At 41.5% G+C, this 20528-nt stretch overlaps 1 protein-coding gene across 2 annotated transcripts in view; it reads right to left on the reverse strand.

Annotated features, from left to right (window-relative positions):
* The window catches only part of psd2 (pleckstrin and Sec7 domain containing 2), a 31103-nt gene that overhangs the window by 1832 nt on the left and 8743 nt on the right, over positions 1–20528 (reverse strand). Inside the window, exons 4-14 of one of the 2 annotated variants that reach the window (XM_019884005.1) lie at positions 8217–8414; positions 7521–7601; positions 5936–6048; positions 4829–4889; positions 3453–3543; positions 3307–3350; positions 3023–3213; positions 2803–2873; positions 1991–2148; positions 1768–1912; positions 1292–1435 (exon numbers count right to left, since the gene is read on the reverse strand). In XM_019884005.1, the coding sequence (XP_019739564.1) occupies positions 1292–1435; positions 1768–1912; positions 1991–2148; positions 2803–2873; positions 3023–3213; positions 3307–3350; positions 3453–3543; positions 4829–4889; positions 5936–6048; positions 7521–7601; positions 8217–8414 (1297 nt within the window). The remainder of the gene's footprint in view (positions 1–1291; positions 1436–1767; positions 1913–1990; positions 2149–2802; positions 2874–3022; positions 3214–3306; positions 3351–3452; positions 3544–4828; positions 4890–5935; positions 6049–7520; positions 7602–8216; positions 8415–20528) is intronic. The other variant, XM_019884004.1, reaches the window with a different exon arrangement.

Raw genomic sequence — 20528 nt, forward strand, 5'->3', positions numbered from 1 at the left:
GACTTTGCGGAGAGGGGCGTCGCCCTCATCAGCGCGTTCTGCGGCGCCATTACGCGCGACGAGGAACAGCGACAGCACCTTCTGCAGGTCGTGGAGCGACACCGGGCGTTGCACCCGTGCGCGAAGTAGGCATGGGATGGCACGCACGGCGGATTTCGTTTTTTTTGCGGTCTAACAGTGTCACTAGTGTTGATGGACATTATAGACAGATGGACAGATAGACAGATGGACCAGTTAACATGGACCAACAATCTCACCAGTGTTGAAGGATAACCACGGTTGCCTTTTTTGCAATACATGCGTTCCTGTCTTCCGTCTTTGAATTATTGCAAGTGCGAACTGAGCAAAACAAAGTCCTTACTGTACGGGAGAAACCGTACTACCATTCAGCCCCGTAACATTCTTTCCATAGGGGAAACTTTGGTCGCTCTGCGGGACGGGATAAAATTATCCGATCGGAATAAAATTTTGCACACATCCTTGTGTCATAGTATCGACAAGATTTCCGACCCGGCCCGACGAATCCGACAAACTTTTCCAAAATGGACCACCCTACTCTCTGCGTGTGCTGCTGAATCCTTTGTGCTGCTATGTAGATTTGTTGCTTAAGTGTGGCACCGCACTTTTCGAGCAGACTTTGGAAAGGCAAAGGTTACTTCTCTTTTTTTTTGTATCACATGAAAACTCCAAATAGAAGTGGCAAAAAAAAGAAGCTAGGAGCCTCTGTTTTGAAAAAAACTGTTCACAGTGTGCCAAACTGCTGCTTTTTGTGAAATGAGTTGAATTCACTGCCACCATCAGGCGCGTATATCTCAAACGATTGCTCGCAAGCCAAAGCAAAAAATAGGCAAAGCAACAGTTAGTATTTCGAATTCGGGTCCAGGTACCACTGTATTTTAATGCCAAAGAAGAGATTTTTGTGCCTATTATGAAATCATACAAACACAGCACAATCTCTTGAGAGCCAGTACAATTTACAAATCAAGGCGCACGGTATGTGTGTGGTTGATTGTCCAGATGTTAGCAGGTCCCTTTTTGGTCCAAGAACGATCTACTTGTAATCCAATATAATTTAACCAGCCCCACCCACAAAATAACTGGTATTGTATATTTCTAGCATCCCTTTGTGACAGGGTCATTCAAAGGTGAGTATTACTTTTTTTGTTTGATTGATCCAACTGTGTACCCAATATTATGAGTGTCTGTCAAGAAATCAACAGCATAATCACGTAACAAATGACAAACGCAATAGATTGTTAAAAAAAATAAAAATAAAAAAATCCGAATATACCTCATAAGTGAGGTAGTGCTCTTTGAGCCGATACTCCTCCCATTCGCGGCTTTTGGGGTCAGATGAGGGCGGGTTTTTCCGGTGCTCTTCCAGCTCCAGGCTCATCTGCTTCAACTTGCTCTCGTGACTCAGCAGCTGCTCCTCCTGCACCAATCACATGCCGGGCAAATTACAGAAGATCCGCCAAGTATGTACCGGCAATGTAATATAAAAGACATGTGAGAAGCTTTGTTATTAGCAGTAAGCTGAAAAAGGGGTTATGCTGTACTGGAAATTTAAAATAAGGTTTAGATGACTTTATACACACACACACACACACACACACACACACACACACACCTTCCAAAATAATGTGACAATGCTATTTAGATTTTTTTTCTTTGTATATTTTCATTTTTTGGGAGGGTGGGGAAATACACACACACACACACACACACACACACACACACACACACACAAAAAACGATCCAGTGTACCTGATTGAGTCTTGTTGATGACGACGGAAGGATGGGCCGGCAAAATTTTTTCATGGAGCCAATGGCAGCAGGGAAGGCTGGAGCAGAGAACAGTGCTGCAACCAGGTTTATTCGGAAGATCCACGACATCATCTCCTCCTCACTCCTAAAGAGGAAGAGCACAGCGATGAGCTGATTAAGGATTAGGGAAAGGCAAATTAACTAGTCTTCTGAATTTACTCACGGGGCTTGTAGCAGAAAAACTCTCCAGTCTGAGGTTTTGAGCTTGAGTACATTGGCTTTCTTGCTGTAATCGGTAGCCCGAGTGGCTAAGGCGTGGTGGATCCGCACGGCATTCTTCAGGTCCACCTCTGAAATGTCAGCATCTGGTTTATATTCATCCTGAATGAGACAAATTGTCGGCCATGTAGTATGTTAGGTATACACTCAGTTTCATGTATCAGAAAAGGAAAGAAGTAAATGTTTATGAAATGTCTGTAATGTTCCAGGGAAGGCTAACGCTCGCAGTCCTCATAATTGAATGTCAAGAAAACATGAAAAGTCGCCATCAATCTACTGAACTCCTGTTAATTTTGGGCAGAGATTTGGCAGCCACTCGCAGGAAAATAACAATTCAATACTCCCATTTACACCTATGGACAACATACAGTTTACAATTAACCTAACATGCATTTTTTGATAAGTGGGGGGAAGCCCCAGCAGCTTGAGAAGAGTGCATACTCCACACAGGAAGGTCGAAGCTGAGGTTCAAGCTTGGATCTTCAGAACTGTGATTTAGACGTCCAAAGTATACCGTGCCGCCTTACTTTGCCTATGTTGCAATAAAGGCTTATCGCCAGCAGAGAGAGACAAACACACACGACAGTTGCCTCTGCCTCACTCGCCCAAGCACAAAAAAAACCACAGTGCAGTAGAACCACTGGACAGCATCCACCACATCAGTGACGCGCAGTTTTGTGCGTGCGTGCGTGCCTGTGTGTGTGTGTGTGTGAGAGAGTTTCTATGGCAACAAGGAAAACGGGTGGGATGCAGTACCTTTTGGAGATACAGTATCATTCCCTTCAGAACCGCATAGAACTTCTTCCAGCCGCGGCGACCCCGTGGGGCTGCATCGTAGAAATGGGAGCGAGATTAGAAAAGGATTGTCTCAATGATTCACAATACAAGAATACATTTTCACAAAATAAAAATATACAGATTAAACAAACTGCCCGTACAGTCTATAGGATGGGTAAATTCACGTTTATGTACTCACTCCGTTTGCCATCCATGTCAGCATGGCTTTTGCGAGTCAGCACTCCGTGTTTGTAGGTTACAGCATTGAGGAGGACAGGAATGGCGATGAAAGGGTTATTGCTGTCCGTTACCCTGGCAACACGTTTACTGCCGCCCTCACACTGCTCCTCCACCAGCTCTGACAGGCTCTTCCTTAGCTCTTCTTCTTCACTGCACACAGCAAAAAAAAAAAAAAAAAAAGATGAACAGGAGATGCGCATAGTGATGGCTTGTCTTTTGGAGCAGAACTAAGAGCATACTCACACAGCCCACTCAAGCTTCTCGTTCTTGATTGAGTTATACAAGACCTGTGCAGGGAAGGCAGAACATTGGTGTGACAAAATCTTCCTGCGAGCATAAAGCATGTTTTGAGGTAGCTGCACACTTTCGGGAGAAGGTGAGTGCTGTACCTTCAATAGGTCTTTGGGAAAGTCATTGCCATTGTTGAGGCCATCTAGATTACTGATAAACTGTTGGCAAGACATCTTCTTTCCAATGTTCTGAGGAAAGAACAAGTCAAAAGTGTGACAGTTAGTGGTGTAATTTTGCGTCAACAACGCTGAAGACGGTAAACCGGCTCCTAAAATAGCTTTGACAGGGCCCAAACTGAATGCAGTTGTGCATCTGTCCACTTGGTGGCAGTGCTTATCTTCCCAATGCTCATGCTTGTATTTGACAAGATTGTACTTGGTTTTGATGTGTCATATTCCCACCTGCGCTAAGTGGTTCACAAATTATACACACACATATTAAATGCTTCAAATTATACTTAATCATCCCCCACCACAATGTTTAGGTGTGCTGTAAAATTAGGGATGGGCATTGAACTAAATTTCCATGAGTGACCGATGATTTTTTTTTTCCCCAATTATGATGAGAGAATCTGTTGTGCTGAACTACTTTTCTGTGAGGGTTTAGCACAACCTCCCATAACTGATGAGAATGCAAACTAGTCGAGATGCAATCAACAGCGCCTCTCATGGTCCTGCACTACATTCGGCTCGGTCATTTCAAGAAATTCTTAATCATCTGTTGATTTCACACAATCAATACCATTCATATGGGTCATAGAATCGATGAACAGATTAAAATGTATTAGGCGGATATTATTATTGTCCATCTTTTGTGATATGTTTTTCATAAAGTATATATAAGAGAGAATTGGCATTTTTTTAAATTTGCTGTCATTCAGCTTCATCTGCTGATTTGGAACCTCAAGTAGCATAAGCACCGAATTTGGGACATTGGTTGAGAAACCAATGAGAGCACAATACAAGGACCGATTCAAACGTTGGCACCAGAGGAATACTTACCACCTGCGGGGACAGAGAGAGGCCAGGAAACCGGATGTGGTGAGCAGGGGGAGGATTTGAAAGGGAAGAAAAGGAACCAAAAAAAAAAGAGAAAGGATGTTAGTTAAAGGAGGGCGATTCACTACGCGAGTGTTTAGCAGGGGCAGGATTGATGTGAGCACTTTCGGTAACATGGGCATTTGATGACTACTGATTGTGCTATGTGGTTCACATCACAATGCTCCAGTTAAAAATGAACACTTGAGACTATGTAAGGACAGGAGAGACAGAAGCAGGTCAAAAAGTAGGCTGGGAGGCAAGTGTGAGGAGAGTCAGCGAGGGGTGGGGGAGGAAGTGGTGGGTGACTTTAGAAAGACAGAAACACGTCGATCAAAAATGAGATCTGCCATTGATGGCAAAGGCCTGTTTTGTTGGCATTTTGCAACTACGCAAGGTGGTTACATAAGACCGAAAACATGAGAACAGAAACACATACATGTCCGTGTAGATCTGTGTTAAGCAGCATGAGAGCGCAGGTTAATGTGTGGGCTCCATCTGCAGAGGGACGACACACAAGGCTGAGGTCAACTTCGTGTCACGCATGAACAAACACATGCATGCGATGCCATGCATTCTCTTACAGTGAAGTGACACGCATTCAGACATCAATCATGTCACAGCGTGATAAACTAAACTTTTTGTTAAAGCACTACAGCACACTGTACATTCACCGGCCACAACATTAGGTACACCTGAAATGTGTTATGTCATCTATAGTTCCAATTTGTCGTGATGTAGAATTCAACGCCATCATACTGAGCAGCGCTAACACATATTTAGTTCTCTCATTCAGCTACATGAGAGGGGCAAGAATAAGTCGAAACATAGACTGCGATTTAGCAACACATTATTACATTAAAACCACTACGGTTTTTCTTCAATTAGTCTTCAAACCACATGTTAAAATGTACATTTTTGGGGGTAAATATTGTCATACATAAAATTGTTGGATTGGGATTAGGCATCCTCAGTTTACAATGGATGTAACCAAAAAAATTTTTATTTAAGTCGGAAGGCGACATAATCACTAAGACATACTAAAGCAGTATTAGACTCATAATTACAATTCTGGGCCATTGAAAGGAAAAAAAAAAACAATCAAACGAGAAACAGAAATACGGCAGCAAGTGAGCGTGCCTTCTTGTACCGAATGATGACACACACTGTTCCATCAACAAGTCCACAACTATTAGAAATGTCAAAATTATGGATATATATTTTTAGATTAAAAAAACACACTAAAACAATCAAATCAAAACATTAAGTGCAGCAACAATCGAACATGTCTTCTTGTGCCACACAAAAACGGAATGTTAGGGCTCATGCTGTTTGTAACCTAATTGAAATGTCATACAGTGAGACTGTCGTAAACCAACGACCCCCTAAAATTAGATTTGCGCATCTACCTAATGTCGTGCCAAGTGAATGTATACAGTAACTCTGTATAAATACACATTACATAACCAAGTTATTCTCAGCGACCATGGTATGGAATATCTTGCTCTCCTTAAGTTCCTCAAAGGCAACATCATTGCTCTGACCTTCAGAGGTGAGTGTTTGTAGATTGCAGTGGCAGAAGCGTTTGGAGAAATGCACTAGAATTCGCTCTCTTTCCTGCGTCTCCCCCATCAGCGGAAAGGCTTTTAAAAAGTTCCTGTCACACATAAAAGGCCAACTGGAAATCAGAAGTCTGAGGTCACAGATACAGACAAGCGTGCTTTTAGAAACAAGGCAAAGGGGTCACGCATGATACCGTCCAAAATTTGATTTGGAATTGCATTTTCTCTGAAGATTGCATGTTACCGCTGAGAGATGTTTTTGCTGAGCCTTCACGCCAATAACACTTGATAATAGAAGAAAACAACACCGGTTATTACATCACAACATATCACGCCCCTGACCCCAAAAAAAACATTCTGTTATGACTGTCCCCTTTGAACTTCTGGCCGAAGATTATGAACAATTCTCAAAACATAAGAAAAGTGATGATCCATTTTCTAAAACAGGTTGAATCCATTGAGGAACAGTTTGAGGCCCTAACAGTTGGGATTTTGTGTTGCATTTGGACTATATGCGCTCGCAAAGTTGTACTCCACCTAGACCAGTGGATGATTCCGCGCCACATGTGTGTGCCATAACAAATCATCGGATGTGCCTGAGGGAAACTAGTCGTTTTTTTTATGCCAGCAATCTATAATGACAGGAAGAACAATATTTTCTATACATGTTATGCTTGCCATTTTTTCCAGGTAGTTTTCAATCACATTTACACCTTGTTTAAATAGTTTATTTGAATCTTTTTAAGTGTGTTCTAAGAATTTAAAATGTGTTTTAAGTGTAAGGGATTAGGGAAAAAAAATTATGATTATTTTTATGGTTTGTGTATTCTTGATACGAGAGAGCAGATCTTATTGCTACTTCGCGATGACAGTTGGGAGAGGCTCGCGACACTCGTGAGGATCAACGCTTCAGATAATGGATGGATGAATTTGGATGCAGGTGGATTTGAAACCACAATGAACAAGGGGTTCACAGTACCTCTATTTGATTATTTTCAATGTTAAAATGCACGTAGGATTAATTTAGGGTCAGTTTCATATTTTGATGAAGAGCTGCTGGAGGTACAGAAGCTCAAAGCTAGTCTATTGAAAAAAGAAACATTCAAAATTACGCTGGTATTTTTGCTAACCATATTTCATTAGTTAAAAATGAATGCTGCCTACCAATCCATCCATTCATCCCTTTTTATCCTCATTAGGGCCGCAGGTAAGATGGCGAACAGTACCGCTGCATCAGCTAAAACTTACCCAAAATATGATTTTTGAGCCAAATAAGACCATAGCTTTGACAGTTGAATAAAATGTTCACTTTTAGCAACAGTAGTGAAATATTCAGGAGCACTGTGAGCTTCATGGTGCCGGTCTGACGACAGCGTGTTGGAACACCAACAAGTCAGCTACAAGAAAGTGGGGCGCTTGCTAGCTGTCAGCGCCGCTGGCTAACTCCAGTGAACACGATAGCTTGATAAGCACTAATGCCTTGTGAACAGCAAATGTGACATTCACACACTTGTGGACGAGTCTTTACCCTGGCACACATACCGTGTGTGACTGCTGTGTGCATTACCTTAAGGCCCGATCCAGTGACAAGCCAGAGAAGTCAAAGAAACTCAGGTACTCTGATGCCACCAACTGACTAAAGTCATTACTGCAAGAAAGTAGAAGGCAAATGAAAAATATATTGCAACATCCATATACACTACTTTCAAAAACGTAACAATATAAGCTTTCAGGTGAGTGACCTTCATCTGACCTGATTTGTCAAGCTCTGCAATGTTTCAGTATGTTTTGCCCACCTTGACAGTCTCAAACAATGAGCTGAACGGCAAAATTTACAACAGGCGTTTGTTCCATTATATTTCCTGCTTCCATTTGAATTAGCATTTGCTCTTCATCCTGCTGTTCATGTTTTGACATCATGAGACCAAGACAATATTCAAAAATTGATCAACAGCACTTCACCATTGTAAGTGAAAGCTTAGCGTGTCACAATGTCATCAGCAGGTTGCAATCGAGCTACAGACAGAGAGAGAGAGAGAGAGGAGTGAATGTCCTTGGGAAAAAAAAAAACACCGTTTGTGATTTTTGCCTTTCACCTTCTAGTCAGAGAATAGCAAATTGTGTGTGTGTGGTGGGGGGAGCACTAACAGAAAGTCAAATTAAATTGACCTTTAAAAGATATACTGTAGTGCATTTTATGTTAATCTTTGAGCCACATAGCCCTAACTTTTTGTGAGTAGTATTCATGCTTGCATGTGCTCACTTCTTTCCCAGGTGTCTGGCCACATCGCAACGCTTGAAGCCCTCAAGGTGATAAAGGCGCTTGGCGAGCCTTTTGGCAGCTTCATAGTCAGCTCGGAAGCCATTGGCCAGAGTGTCGGTGCTACCGTGCTCCAAATGCTCCAGACTGCCCAACTCACACTCGTCTGAGTCAGACAGCACGTCTGTGATGTTGGCGTCGCTGTTGGGAGGAGCACAAACACATTGACAGACAAAAACAAACACACAAGCAAGGTGCCCAGGTTCATGAAACAGAAACTTACAAGCCAATTACATGCACATTTTTATCAAAATAGAGTTATACTGTCGAATAAGGTGTGACACTGACATTAATTTCCATTTAAATAATCTCCCTCTTCTGTGTGCTGACAGTTTTTTTTTTTTTTTATCAAGCTGAAAGGGCAGATCACAACTGCCTCAATATCTCTCAAAGCCCCGCTAGTCTAGTTCAGGTATTAATTTAGAATATTTCACGATGATGAGGAAAATGTGGCTTTGGCTCAACCAAACTAAGCCTTTGTTGTTATAAAGATCCTGAAAGAAGCCCCTGAGCTAAACGGCTTCAGCTGACCTACTAAGTGTCCATCTCATGCTCACTAGCTGCCGATCTGGGAAATAAGGGATGTAAGAATGTGACACTGAGACAGAGTCCTCTGGTTCCTTTTAGAAATGGATGCACACGATTTAGCCACCCCTATTTGGAGCAGTTATACAAGCTGACAAACAGTTGAAGTTGCTGTAAAGTGCAAAAAAAAAAATTCTTGTGAAGTTGGTAGAGCTATTCGAAGAGATAAATATCATCATAGACATCAACCCAGACTATTTCCTAAGCAATAAAAGTATCAACCTGGCCATCCATTCTACTTGTAATCTACAGGTCTTTTTGAAGCTATGGTGGAAACGTACAATCACTAGCAGGCTTGTGGACACACAATACTGCACCAAACTGATGTCACATGACTGTTGACAAACAGACAAGTTGCATTCTCTGGAGGGCAGAAAGAAAACCACTGACATTAATTGTATGAAATACATTGTCACTTTGGGATGAGCAAACAAAGACAGAACTTGACACTGTAGGAGACATTTCACAACAAAACCTCTCATTCCTATTTCTCTCCATCACTCTCAATGGCATTTGCTCATTTCCTCTGGGTTTGCATCAGGGTGGCATGTCAGCATTCTCGCCAGAAGGTTTGTTTTTGCATAATCACATCAACCCAATTGCATTACCCTCACAAATTCAATACATTACGAGCCATTATCATTTAGGATTTGCCAGATACCAATGGATACAGTGGAAGCCAAGTGCAAGTTCTAAGGGCTCAATTGTGTAGCTCGTCAAAAAGAAAAAAAAATCTGAAACTGCCACGTGAATAGAGACTGACACCAAAGAAAAACCCACAAACAAATATTTCCATTGCCCTCCTTTTACATGTTGCAGGCTACAGCTGACTAAGCCTTTGCTCTGAACCCATCCAAGGCCCTTCAAAATCTTGCTACGTCCAAGGTTATATTTTCTTGTCCAAGGTTATATTTTCTTTCCTTGGCTGATTCAATAACACCGTAATTATTTTCCACAATGCCCATGACCTTGAACCACTTATGGCTCGGATACCATGCTCGGAGCCACTGCCCTCAACAACATTGCTCCCAAATTCACATTAATCCATCAAGCATTAGTAGACAAGAGATGGACATTCACTATTCCAAATTAAAGTACGAACAGATTGTATCTGCCAAAATTGCTTTCATGTACGGGGTTCTCAGCTCATCCTTAGGGACAGGGTGGGCAGCTGTTATATCCGGAAGTGTGAAACCATTAGAAGAGTTATGTGTTGAAGGGCAGCCAGTGGAGTTGCTTGGGTGGAATCTGATTAAGATGCTTCCTGTAGAGCAGGAGGGTGAATGTATTTGCAGAAATACTTAACTGCACAAACTCGGGCAGAGCTTTCACAAAGTTTGCAAAACATCATCACATTTTTTGTTTGGAGCTAAAGTGCATTTGCCTGCCAGACCAAATGAATATAGTAAATACAATCTCATTGATGGTGCACAAAAAAAAAAAATTAAAAAATTGTGCTTGACTTGGCGTCACCAATGTGGCTCCCCTCCCCAAATAACTCACCACCAGTAATAGGACATTGTTATTTCCTAGGAATGCAATCAAAATGACAATTTGAAAATGTAAACACTTGCAAAGATCAAGTGTTGCAAATTGACATTTATTAGTTACGTAACTTGTTAAATCGTGATAACATGATCAGTGTCTTCATTGAATGATCAATACAATTAATTATTACTAACAACGTCATTAAAGTTAATTTGAGCATATTTCTCATGTCAAAAGTGTGTCTCAAGCTGGTGGCCCTTTGCATTTAAACCGTTGCCAAAAAGCAGCTCTCACTTTCAAAGAGGTTGGTGACCCGTACGCGTGACCGTCCAAACGCAAGGAAAGGAATGTCTGCAAATGTCAAAATAATTCACGAAACTGCTTGGAAGTGACTATCTATCACAATACGGCACTATAATTTACTGTGCATAGCTAGGTGCTACCCAAATGCTCACTGAGAGCACCAGTCTGTCTTAAAAACGTTTGTGTCATTGATTCAGGACACAGTGAACATGATGGCGCATGTCAGTGACTCAACTAATCTCTTTGCTGGAGCACGAACACCGAGCTTGTCTGCCTCCAAGGTATGTTTGTATGTGTTCGTGAGCATGAGTGGGACAATAAGTGATCCCCTTGGCATGAAGGGTAATCTTCAATTACGACATTCGGGCATTTCATTGTTAAATTGTGGTTCACCAAGGTACAGCGCATAACTCGGAAAAAAAGCTTTTTTGAATGCGCGCTATTGTGTGGCAGCATGTTTTAACTGATGAGGACCGCAGATATGATGTCGACAAAAATAACTGCTGCAATGTGTACTGTCTAATTTAAACCCGCTATTTCATCAACTCGAGCTACCTTTTTTGTGTCGCGTTTGCTCATATTGATTTCCCAAATTGGTGGCCTGGTGGCCACACCACGGGTCAGAGTACGTTCATGAAGATAACCACAAGCAGAAAGAGAACTTGTTCAAGACTCGAGGGAGACAATTTTAGGGCAGGGAATTATTTCCAGACAAAAATAATGTCAAATGTCAAGAAATGATGATTATTACCGGCATTTATTTATGTACAATCCTATTCTATTATACTGGGCTGCGCTCTATAGGTTAAGACGCCATCAGGATCGACCAATATGCGAATAAAATATATGCGATTAGTTGTGTGAGGCAAAAATTAAGAGTTTGACAGTGATTTTCCTTGCAACGGCGGCTCACTCTTTCCACTTTGCCACGCTGCAAAGTCACTTATTCGACAGTAAAATGTTCCATTGCTCATGAAATAAAAACATCTAACTTACAGAAGTTGCAGCAAAAAATCGAAGTGAGCATCATATTCTTCTTTCCACATCGTTTCAGAGCTGGGGAAATTACTGGTTAAAGTCGCGATGTCTGAGCGACACATCATCCGTTTCTCGTTCAAATCCGCATGGGTCCGGTTGGTTATTTCACTCCGAGCCAAGTCCGAATGTTACTGCAGTGAAGCGGAAGTCCGCTCTCATATAACTCCAGCCCACGAATGATACGTCGCTGTGTGTTATTCCGCCATACTATTAACGGACGGGGAATAAATTTGGCCTTTTTCCTCGAGCTTTCTTGCCTGTGTGAAAACTCCGCGACAGAGAGGATGTTGGGGCGGAGCAGAGCACTGCAGAGACTTTTCCTGATGCAAGGTCTGATCCTTGTGAGTCGAGGTCCATACAGTACAGTACAAAGGCTCCTGCTCAACTTCCTCTAGGGCTGCACATCAATTCAAGAGTAATGCACGCCCTGGACTTTGGACTCTTGAATTTGTTTCGGTCCACATTTCGTTGATAGACGTTGCTCTATTACGGCTTTAAATAGGGGTTGGTTGTACTGTAATTGCAATTAGATTCGCTACTCGCAAATTCGCCAATCTGCAAATTGTTTTGTGAGCCCATTCTCTTTCACTGACAATTTCACCTATTTTGGTGTTTTTATGCTCAGGCATAAGTCCTGCCAAATATTTCATACTGCTTTGATGTCATCTTATGGCATCATGGTTCCAATGAGCTAAATGTTGAAGTAAGGGGTGAAGCTTCATTTTACTTGAATGAAACAGTCACCCATTAGCAAGCAGCCAGAAACTGAACACTAAGTGAGGAGCATTTAGTTGTGTTGAGTGTTTGTATGTGTCCCAAAAGTCACACAATAAAATATGAATGCAATGCGGTTAACAGATTAGCTAACAGTTAGCCCACTTCCTTCAATGTCCTTCTCTACAATTATCACGGTGAAAAATGTGTGTGTGTGTGTGTGTGTGTGTGTGTGTGTGTGTGTGTGTGTGTGTGTGCAATATATATATATGTGTGCTCATTTTATATGTGCTCATAGTCTACCGAAACATCTGTGCAGAGTATGGACTGGAAACCCCAAGGTCAAAATGGGAAACACCTCCGAAGGTGGTGGAGAATGACAGAGCGAAGATCCTGTGGGACTTCCAGATCCAGACTGACAAGATGGTAATGGCGAACCAACCAGATATCGTGATCATAGATAAAGGGCAGAGGAAAGCCATTGTAGTGGATGTAGCGGTCCCAAGTGATGGAAACATCAGAAAGAAGGAACACGAGAAACTCGAGAAATACCAAGGGCTCAGAGAGGAGCTGGAGAGAGCCTGGAAGGTAAAGGTGACAGTCGTGCCCGTGGTGGTCGGAGCACTCGGGGCAGTGACCCCCAAACTAGATGAGTGGTTGCAACAGATCCCGGGAACAACATCGGGCATCTCAGTCCAGAAATGTGCAGTGCTGGGAACAGCAAGGATACTGCGCAGAACCCTCAAGCTTCCTGGCCTCTGGTAGAGGACCCGAGCTGAATGAGGGATGGACACCACCCGATGGGTGAGACGAGGATTTTTTTTTTTTATATATATATTGCATCTACACAATAAATGTAGGCTAAAAATTTGCAGCCACTTTGAGTACATTTTAATAACACACTATGGGTAGCGAGTACCCAAATTCAGAAGCTATGAAATGTCAATAAAAATGGAATTTACCTCACTTTTATTTCGCTCCACAACAAAATTATTCATTAAAACTGAGGTAGACATACAAATGATTTTTAGTACTAATACTACTTTCAAGCTCAAAATTAAATAAGATGGGTAAAATGGTGAATGGGATTTTACTCATGTAGTGCTTTTCAACCTTTGAGGTCATGAAAGCTCGTCGGCTCTCTTCTCATTCACCCACTGATGACACAGCATCAGGAGAAACTGGGGAATGACTAACTTGCTTAAGGACACGATAACATGGTCAGAAGGGCTAAGGATTAAACTCACAACCTTCTGATTGAGAGCCGAGCACTCTACCACCCTAACCATGCAGTGTTGATTGGCTGTGGCTGTATTGCAAAAAATATATGAATGGAACCAGAAACCTGAGTGTTTATGTAACAATTTCATGTGTGTGAAACAGATTTCTCAGTACATGATTTGTTGACATTTAACATTCTGTGTGATATGAATGTAAAGCATTTGAGGAGTTATTTTTGTCATGATCTGTTTGTTGATTTGGTTTTGTTTTCCTTGCGTCCCTTTATCAATGGCTGTCTCGTTAGGTTATTGGCTCCACCTGTGCTTGTCATCCCGGTGCCTTGCATCATCCAATCAGTTCCCTCAACCACCTGTGTTTTCCACATTGTCTTGTCAATTTCTTTGTATTTAGTTCGCTGTTTCCTTTTGGTCCTTGTTGGTTCATTGTTTTTGTCAGGCTTACAGTAGATGAACTTGGTGTTTGTTGTTAAATCTTTCCTTCATTTTTATTTATTTATTGTTTTGTCCTCTGAACCTTATTATATTGGGCATCGTTGATTTAATATTTTTTCATCAATCCAGCCTGGCCTCCCAGCTTCCCTGCATTTGGGTCCTCTTCCATGCGGAACCATAAAAATTGTTCTCAATTCAAGACATGAAATGTAGTGAATTCTCATCTTTGGTTTACATACTGTATATACACGGCAAAATCTAATTGTCAAATGACAGCAGCGACAAAGCACAGGAAAACTTGCTGACACACCATTGCATGCCCCCCTTCCTCTTTCTGTTTAAGTGGAAAGAAGAAAAAAAGAAGCAGATGACAGAAAAGCAGCTGGAAGGTCAGAGGTAGAGCAGAAGATAGGAATAGAGATGCAACAATGAAGGATTGTTAAATGGTAGCAAGCCATTTCATGCCTTGCTATGGTTTGCAGATGAATTCTGCTAGTGCCCACACCAATGTCAGAATGATCGTTTGGAAGCTTGGCCTTTGACCAGTTCGTAAACAACGTTCCATGCCTCATGGATAACCTTTGTCATTTGCTCAAGTCTTTCACAAACAGCAAGTGCCGCACAGATGTGATCTTCTCATGGCAGCTAACACAGAGGATGACTTTGCAGCTTGCTAATGTCTGCACCCACGGGAAAGGCTCCATTAGTCAAATGCGCTCATTCTTTCCAGTGATTTTATTAGAAACGTCTTCAAACCAGGAAAAGGGCTTAAAGCATAACAAAAACAATAACACTGTTTTAATCCGCATTTTTGAACAATAATTTGATGGACTTCAATAGCTGTACAGCAGTGCCAAATTGAGATTAGAAAGTCATATCATCATGTTTATTTCAAATATGTATAAATTGTGTCTATCAAAAAAATAAATCCCCAGTTCCAAAGCTTACTATTATTTATTATAGTGAACGAAAACGAACAAAATCACCGGCTTCAATTGAAAAAAACATTTCTGTGAGTGAAATAAAATAAAAACGAAGATGCCTTTTTAAAAAAATGAAAACTAGCTGACCACCCATCCATTTTCAACACCACTCATCCTGAACAAGGTCGTGGGAGGTGCTGTAGCCTATCCCAGCTAACTTCGGGCAAAGGGTGGACTGCATCCTGAAGTGGTCGCCACTCAATCACAGGGGACAGAGAGACACATGCAACCATTCACACCCAAATCGTCACCAAATGGGAACCGATCCCACACTGCCCGCACACAAGTCAGGCAAGTGTACCACTACACCATCAGGGACTTAAACTAGTTGACATCATATGTATACAAAAGTAAGTATAATTACAGCATTACGAAAATGGCCTTTGTTTTCATCTTGGTCAATTAAGATCATAGAAAAGCTTTCAGAGTGCATTTTAAGTGTGTATATTTTGGGATTGTTTTACTTCCATATAGAAAAAGGAAAGTCAAGCAGTCATTTGAGAATTGTAGTTTCCGTTACTTTATTACACAAAACTTAGTGGCTTTTGTTTCTTTTTAAATCTTGCCCTCAGCAAAGACTCCATATCGGAAAAAAAAATCAAAATGATACTCTAACTACTGTATTAAAAACGAAAACTAATAAGCAATATAATAAGATAACTAACAAAGTTGCTCTCAGACCAAAATTAACCAAATTTAAAAAAAAACTAAAGTCAAAACAAAATAAACAGTAACTATAATGAAAAATCCAAACCGATTATTAACCAGGCTAGTTTGATTGAGTTTATTTCCTTTGTCCCAGAGGACTGAATGTGCCTCACCCAGGAAGTACTGTAGCCTCTCAGGAACAAAAGAGATGGCAAATACTGATTGCCATGCATTTATTTTCTAAACCTGCTTATCCTACACTGGGTCACAAGGAGCTTCTACCTGTCTCGACTGATAAACAAAAAGGTGGACTACACCCTGGACTGGTCTCCACAGGGGCATATACAGTACAGAGACAGACAACCATTTACACTGGAGTTTACACCGTCCGGGTTTGACAGTCAAAAATGTTTCCTCCACATTGGCAGTTGCACGCTTCCGTATGAGACAAAGAAAAAAAAAAGCTTGTGTAGAAGAAGCACTCAGCTCAACCCAACCTGTTATTGTTACAGTGAGACTTTGCAATGTGTGTGGAACACACAGACTGCAGCTATAAATAGACAAGAATAAATCTGTCACTCCGAAAATGATTCAGTGGCTGTGTGTGCGTGAGCCTGTGGGGAGGATGCAGCAGAATTTGTCTGTATTACTGCTTGTGTGTGAGTGAGTGCCTTGCTATTCCTGTCAATGTGTGTGCGTGTCTATCTACAGTATATCACTACCTTACTGAAAACCAGGAGTGGATAATCTGCAGGATGGGTTTTTGCCACGCTATAGAATCACATTAAAGGTTTTATTCCAGTAGTGTCATGCGGAAATATGCATATGTAAGTTTATATGTGGACAAACAGAAAGACTCAGCACATCGAGAGATGAAGTCCCGTGTTTGTGTCGCCACTCACAGTTTTGTATGCACGTGCCGCATGATTCTTGCATGTGTGATGGCATACGTGCAAGAGATTAGTTCTCAATGCAGAGCTGCCCCTTCCGATATGGAATCAAATGTGCTTGGCTTTTATCTGCTGTGCACGGGCTTAGATCCGGTAGGCCTGAACGCAAGGGGGAGGAACACACTCGCAGCATGTTTCCAGCGTGAAAGCCACAAATGCTGTACACATGTAGAGGAGTAAACTACATTTTAAAACAGATATTGGCTCTTTTTGCGCCGGATTTCTGAGCAGTGTTTTGTAATGGCATACATCTTTACTTCAGTGCCTTAAATTCAGCATTTCACAATTTTGTGTTGTTATTTTTATTTTATTTTATTTTTTACATAAGTCTCTGTTAGCTACATCCCTCAAATGATTAACTAATTGATAAATAAATCAGGGCTACTCAGTAGATTACAAGCTTGAAATTTACCCTTCCCTTTTCTATTTCAATGTACGCTCACTCCAAAACATCTGCAATGTTGTCAAGGGGGCGCTGTTGTTTACTTTAAAATTGTGTCTGGCTCATACCATTAGCAATTGTAAGCGCTAATCTGCAGGGAAATGTGTCACTTCCAAACACTCATAAAGTCTTTTATGAATGATGTTCAGCAAGCTCTGTAGCAGCCTGAAACTATCACGATCAATTGAATTAGGTGTGTTGGAGTAGGGAGAGCTCTAAAACAGGCCGAATATGGCTGTCGAGGAACCGGAGTTCCCTACCCTGCACTAAACTGCTCTATACATGGACGTCCCCTCAGTAAAGACTACTTAGCTTGATGACCCTGGGCGGGTGGCAGACTATCCAATGGGGAGGATGAGGTCAGAACAGAAGAAGACAACAAGCAGTTACATTGCAGGGGAAATATTTGCTGTTTCTCACATCTGCTTTGCAGATGCTGTGAGTCACAAAAAAAGAAAGACACCAAAACTTTTCATTAGGGTCTTACATTCCAGAATGGCTTAAAAATACAGTGTCAAAAATATTCTCATTGTTCACCATCAGCGACAGAAAAAAAATGCAGACTATCACTCTATTCATTGGCAAAGTTTCCATCCTTCTTTGATATGCCCAAAGCTTTGTTGAGTCGACATCACTGACTGCTTCATTATGAAATAGATACCATCTTTCAAAGAAAACTACCCCACCAGATGGATCCACTCTAGATTTAATTGGCAAGACAGCAACGCACACACACACACACACACACACACACACACACACACACTAAAAGCCTGCTGTGTAGAGGAAATCTGAAAACGATGATGTCATTGCATAAACAATAGCTCATTCAGTTTGGCACCACTGGCCAGGAAGCAAGCCTGTGCCTAAAGCATAACATCTTTAGATGTGGGGGGGATTGGACCCATATCGTCTTATCAAAGCTAACTGAGCTGTGGGGGCACCAGCAGTGCCTGATAAACAAATCCCAGTAGTTAGCAGAGGAGATCGTGTCAAAGGTGTGTGCATCTGTTTGGCATTCCAGTCGATTTGTAACTGTAGAAAAGCTAGTGGGGGCAGTGTTGGGAACGAATGTGTGCAGGCAAACAGAACAGCCACGCTACCATAGGTCAGGTTACGTGGCTCTCCTCATATGGTTCCTCTTACCGCCGCCCCCTTCAGTAGCGCTCGTCTGTGTTTTTTAGTCCCGGTTATAGCGCTGTTAAGGTAATTAAAAATAAGTTGAATGATATGCCGGTGTGACCCACTTGTCCTTGGGGCCTTTGCATAAGACAAGTCAAAAGATTTGATGCATCCATTTAATCACATACTGTAAGTGGATCAACATGACTATTCAGCAGATGTGAAGTGATTAACATCTGCCCTGAGATATTTATTCCAGTGTGTAATGGCAACATAAACATGTGATGATCAGGCCATCAGTGCATGATGCAGGAGATTCATTTTCTTTCTTTGCATGGCATACGACACCATTATTTTATCAGGTAACCCCATCGGCTCCCATGGCAGAAAGGTTCTACATGCACGTATCGGAATAGTTATGAATATAGGTAGTCAACAGTAACTTAAGTAAAAGTCATCTGTAAAATGACAGGCGAATAGAAAAATGCAGTTTCATTTCCATCCATCCTCTGAACCACTTATCTTCACGTGGGCTGTGATAGGTCGAGAGGCCGGGTACACCTCGAACTAGTTGCCAGCGATTTGCAGGGAGTCTAATCTGTATTTTATTCATGGCATACTTTAGAAAGTGAGAGAGTTTCATTCCACCAGTATACTGGTACGTTGATTTCTTTTTTAGTGGAATAATGTGGTTTGCGTAGCTATCACCTCTAATAGGTGACAGTCCTAAAGTTTTGCCTAACCTTGCGCAAAAACAGTTCATTTTTTGGTTTCATTTGTTTACTCCATATTATATAAGTTTAAATTGGAATAACAAGAAATAACAGACGCCTGTTTTGTCAAGTTGCTTCAGCGCTCAGGCTCCCATGCAGCCTCACGCCATCTGCTGGTTCCGTCAAGGTCAAAGCAATGTAAACGTCAGGATCTCGATGAAGCTTCTGTGACATGTTTGCAACAGGATACGTGATGAAATCTGCCATCATTAAATTAATCGTTCATGTTCAAGTTTAACATGCTTCCAGTCGTGTTATTATTCTCACAACAATGCACTGTACGCCACGGTCACGTCACGTTGTTGGTCAGAGAATTCACTAAATACAGTGACGGCGCGATTTTGATCAGTTCTGTAAAGTTTTAAGTTTACAGATCGGGAAAAAGTTTTGCACCAAATAAGGTCTGGTGATCATTTGAGAACCACATCAAAACTGTGATGTGCACTTTTGTGTGTGTGTGTGTGTGTGTGTGTGTGTGTGTGTGTATGTGTGTGTGTGTGTGTGTGTTGTGCGCACAGTTTTCGGTTCGCTATGCATTGAATCTTCGAAAAATCAATTATGTCTTTTATTGTTAGGTTAAAAGTTTAAGTATATGTTATCTTTATCATTGAGTATTATTATTATCATTATTACTGTTATTATTGTATGTTATTAATGATTATATTGGTTTCTCGGTTTCTTCTCTGTTTTGTAATCTGACGTGCTCAATAAACATTCTCTAATGAAAAAAAAAAACGTGTGCCGCCATCTTGGAAAAAGGCAAACTTGTGCGAATGGACCAAACGGAATTCAGACATCACGTCCCTAGCTTCGGCTAACCTGATCTTCACTCGACTTACATTTATACCAGCAGCAGGACCACCGAATGGAACAAGGGCATCTTTGTGAATTGACATTTTGTCGCCAGATTATGTCCAATATTACTGACGAGAACTGAATTTTTATCATAGTTTTAGGACAGCTCCCGAGGAGCTTGTTTACCTCTGCTTCAGTTCTAGTCTCCCTATACATTTTAGAGTCATTTTTAAGATCCTATTATTTGTTTTCAAATCTTTAAACGGCCTCACTCCATCTTACCTCTCTGAGCTCCTCCGCCTCGACACACCTGCCCGGTGCATCAGGTCTGCGGACCAGACATTATTAGAAGTACCAAGAACCAAACGGAGGCTCAGAGGTGATCAAGCCTTTTCTGATGCTGGTCCCTCTCTTTGGAATGACCTCCCACTGAGCATTCAACAAGCCCCCTCGCTGTCCGTCTTCAAAACTCGTCTCAAAACTCATTTGTATTCTTTGGCATTTGACTCGGCATGGCTCAGACTTGATCTTAGTTTTACTATTTTGTGCTTTCTATCGTCTTTGTTATTAATTATTGTTTTATTGTTGTATATATGATATTTTCTCCATGTACGGCACTTTGTATACAGCGCTGGTTGTTTTAAACTGCTCTATAAATACAGTTGGGTTCAGTTGAGTTGAGTTTGGACTGAGAGCCATTCATCAAACAATGTTTAGTCTTGTTGTAGTTTGCAGTTGTGT

The sequence above is a fragment of the Hippocampus comes genome, unplaced genomic scaffold, assembly GCF_001891065.2.
Source record: "Hippocampus comes isolate QL1 unplaced genomic scaffold, H_comes_QL1_v1.1 scaffold156, whole genome shotgun sequence".
Classification (NCBI taxonomy): domain Eukaryota; kingdom Metazoa; phylum Chordata; class Actinopteri; order Syngnathiformes; family Syngnathidae; genus Hippocampus; species Hippocampus comes.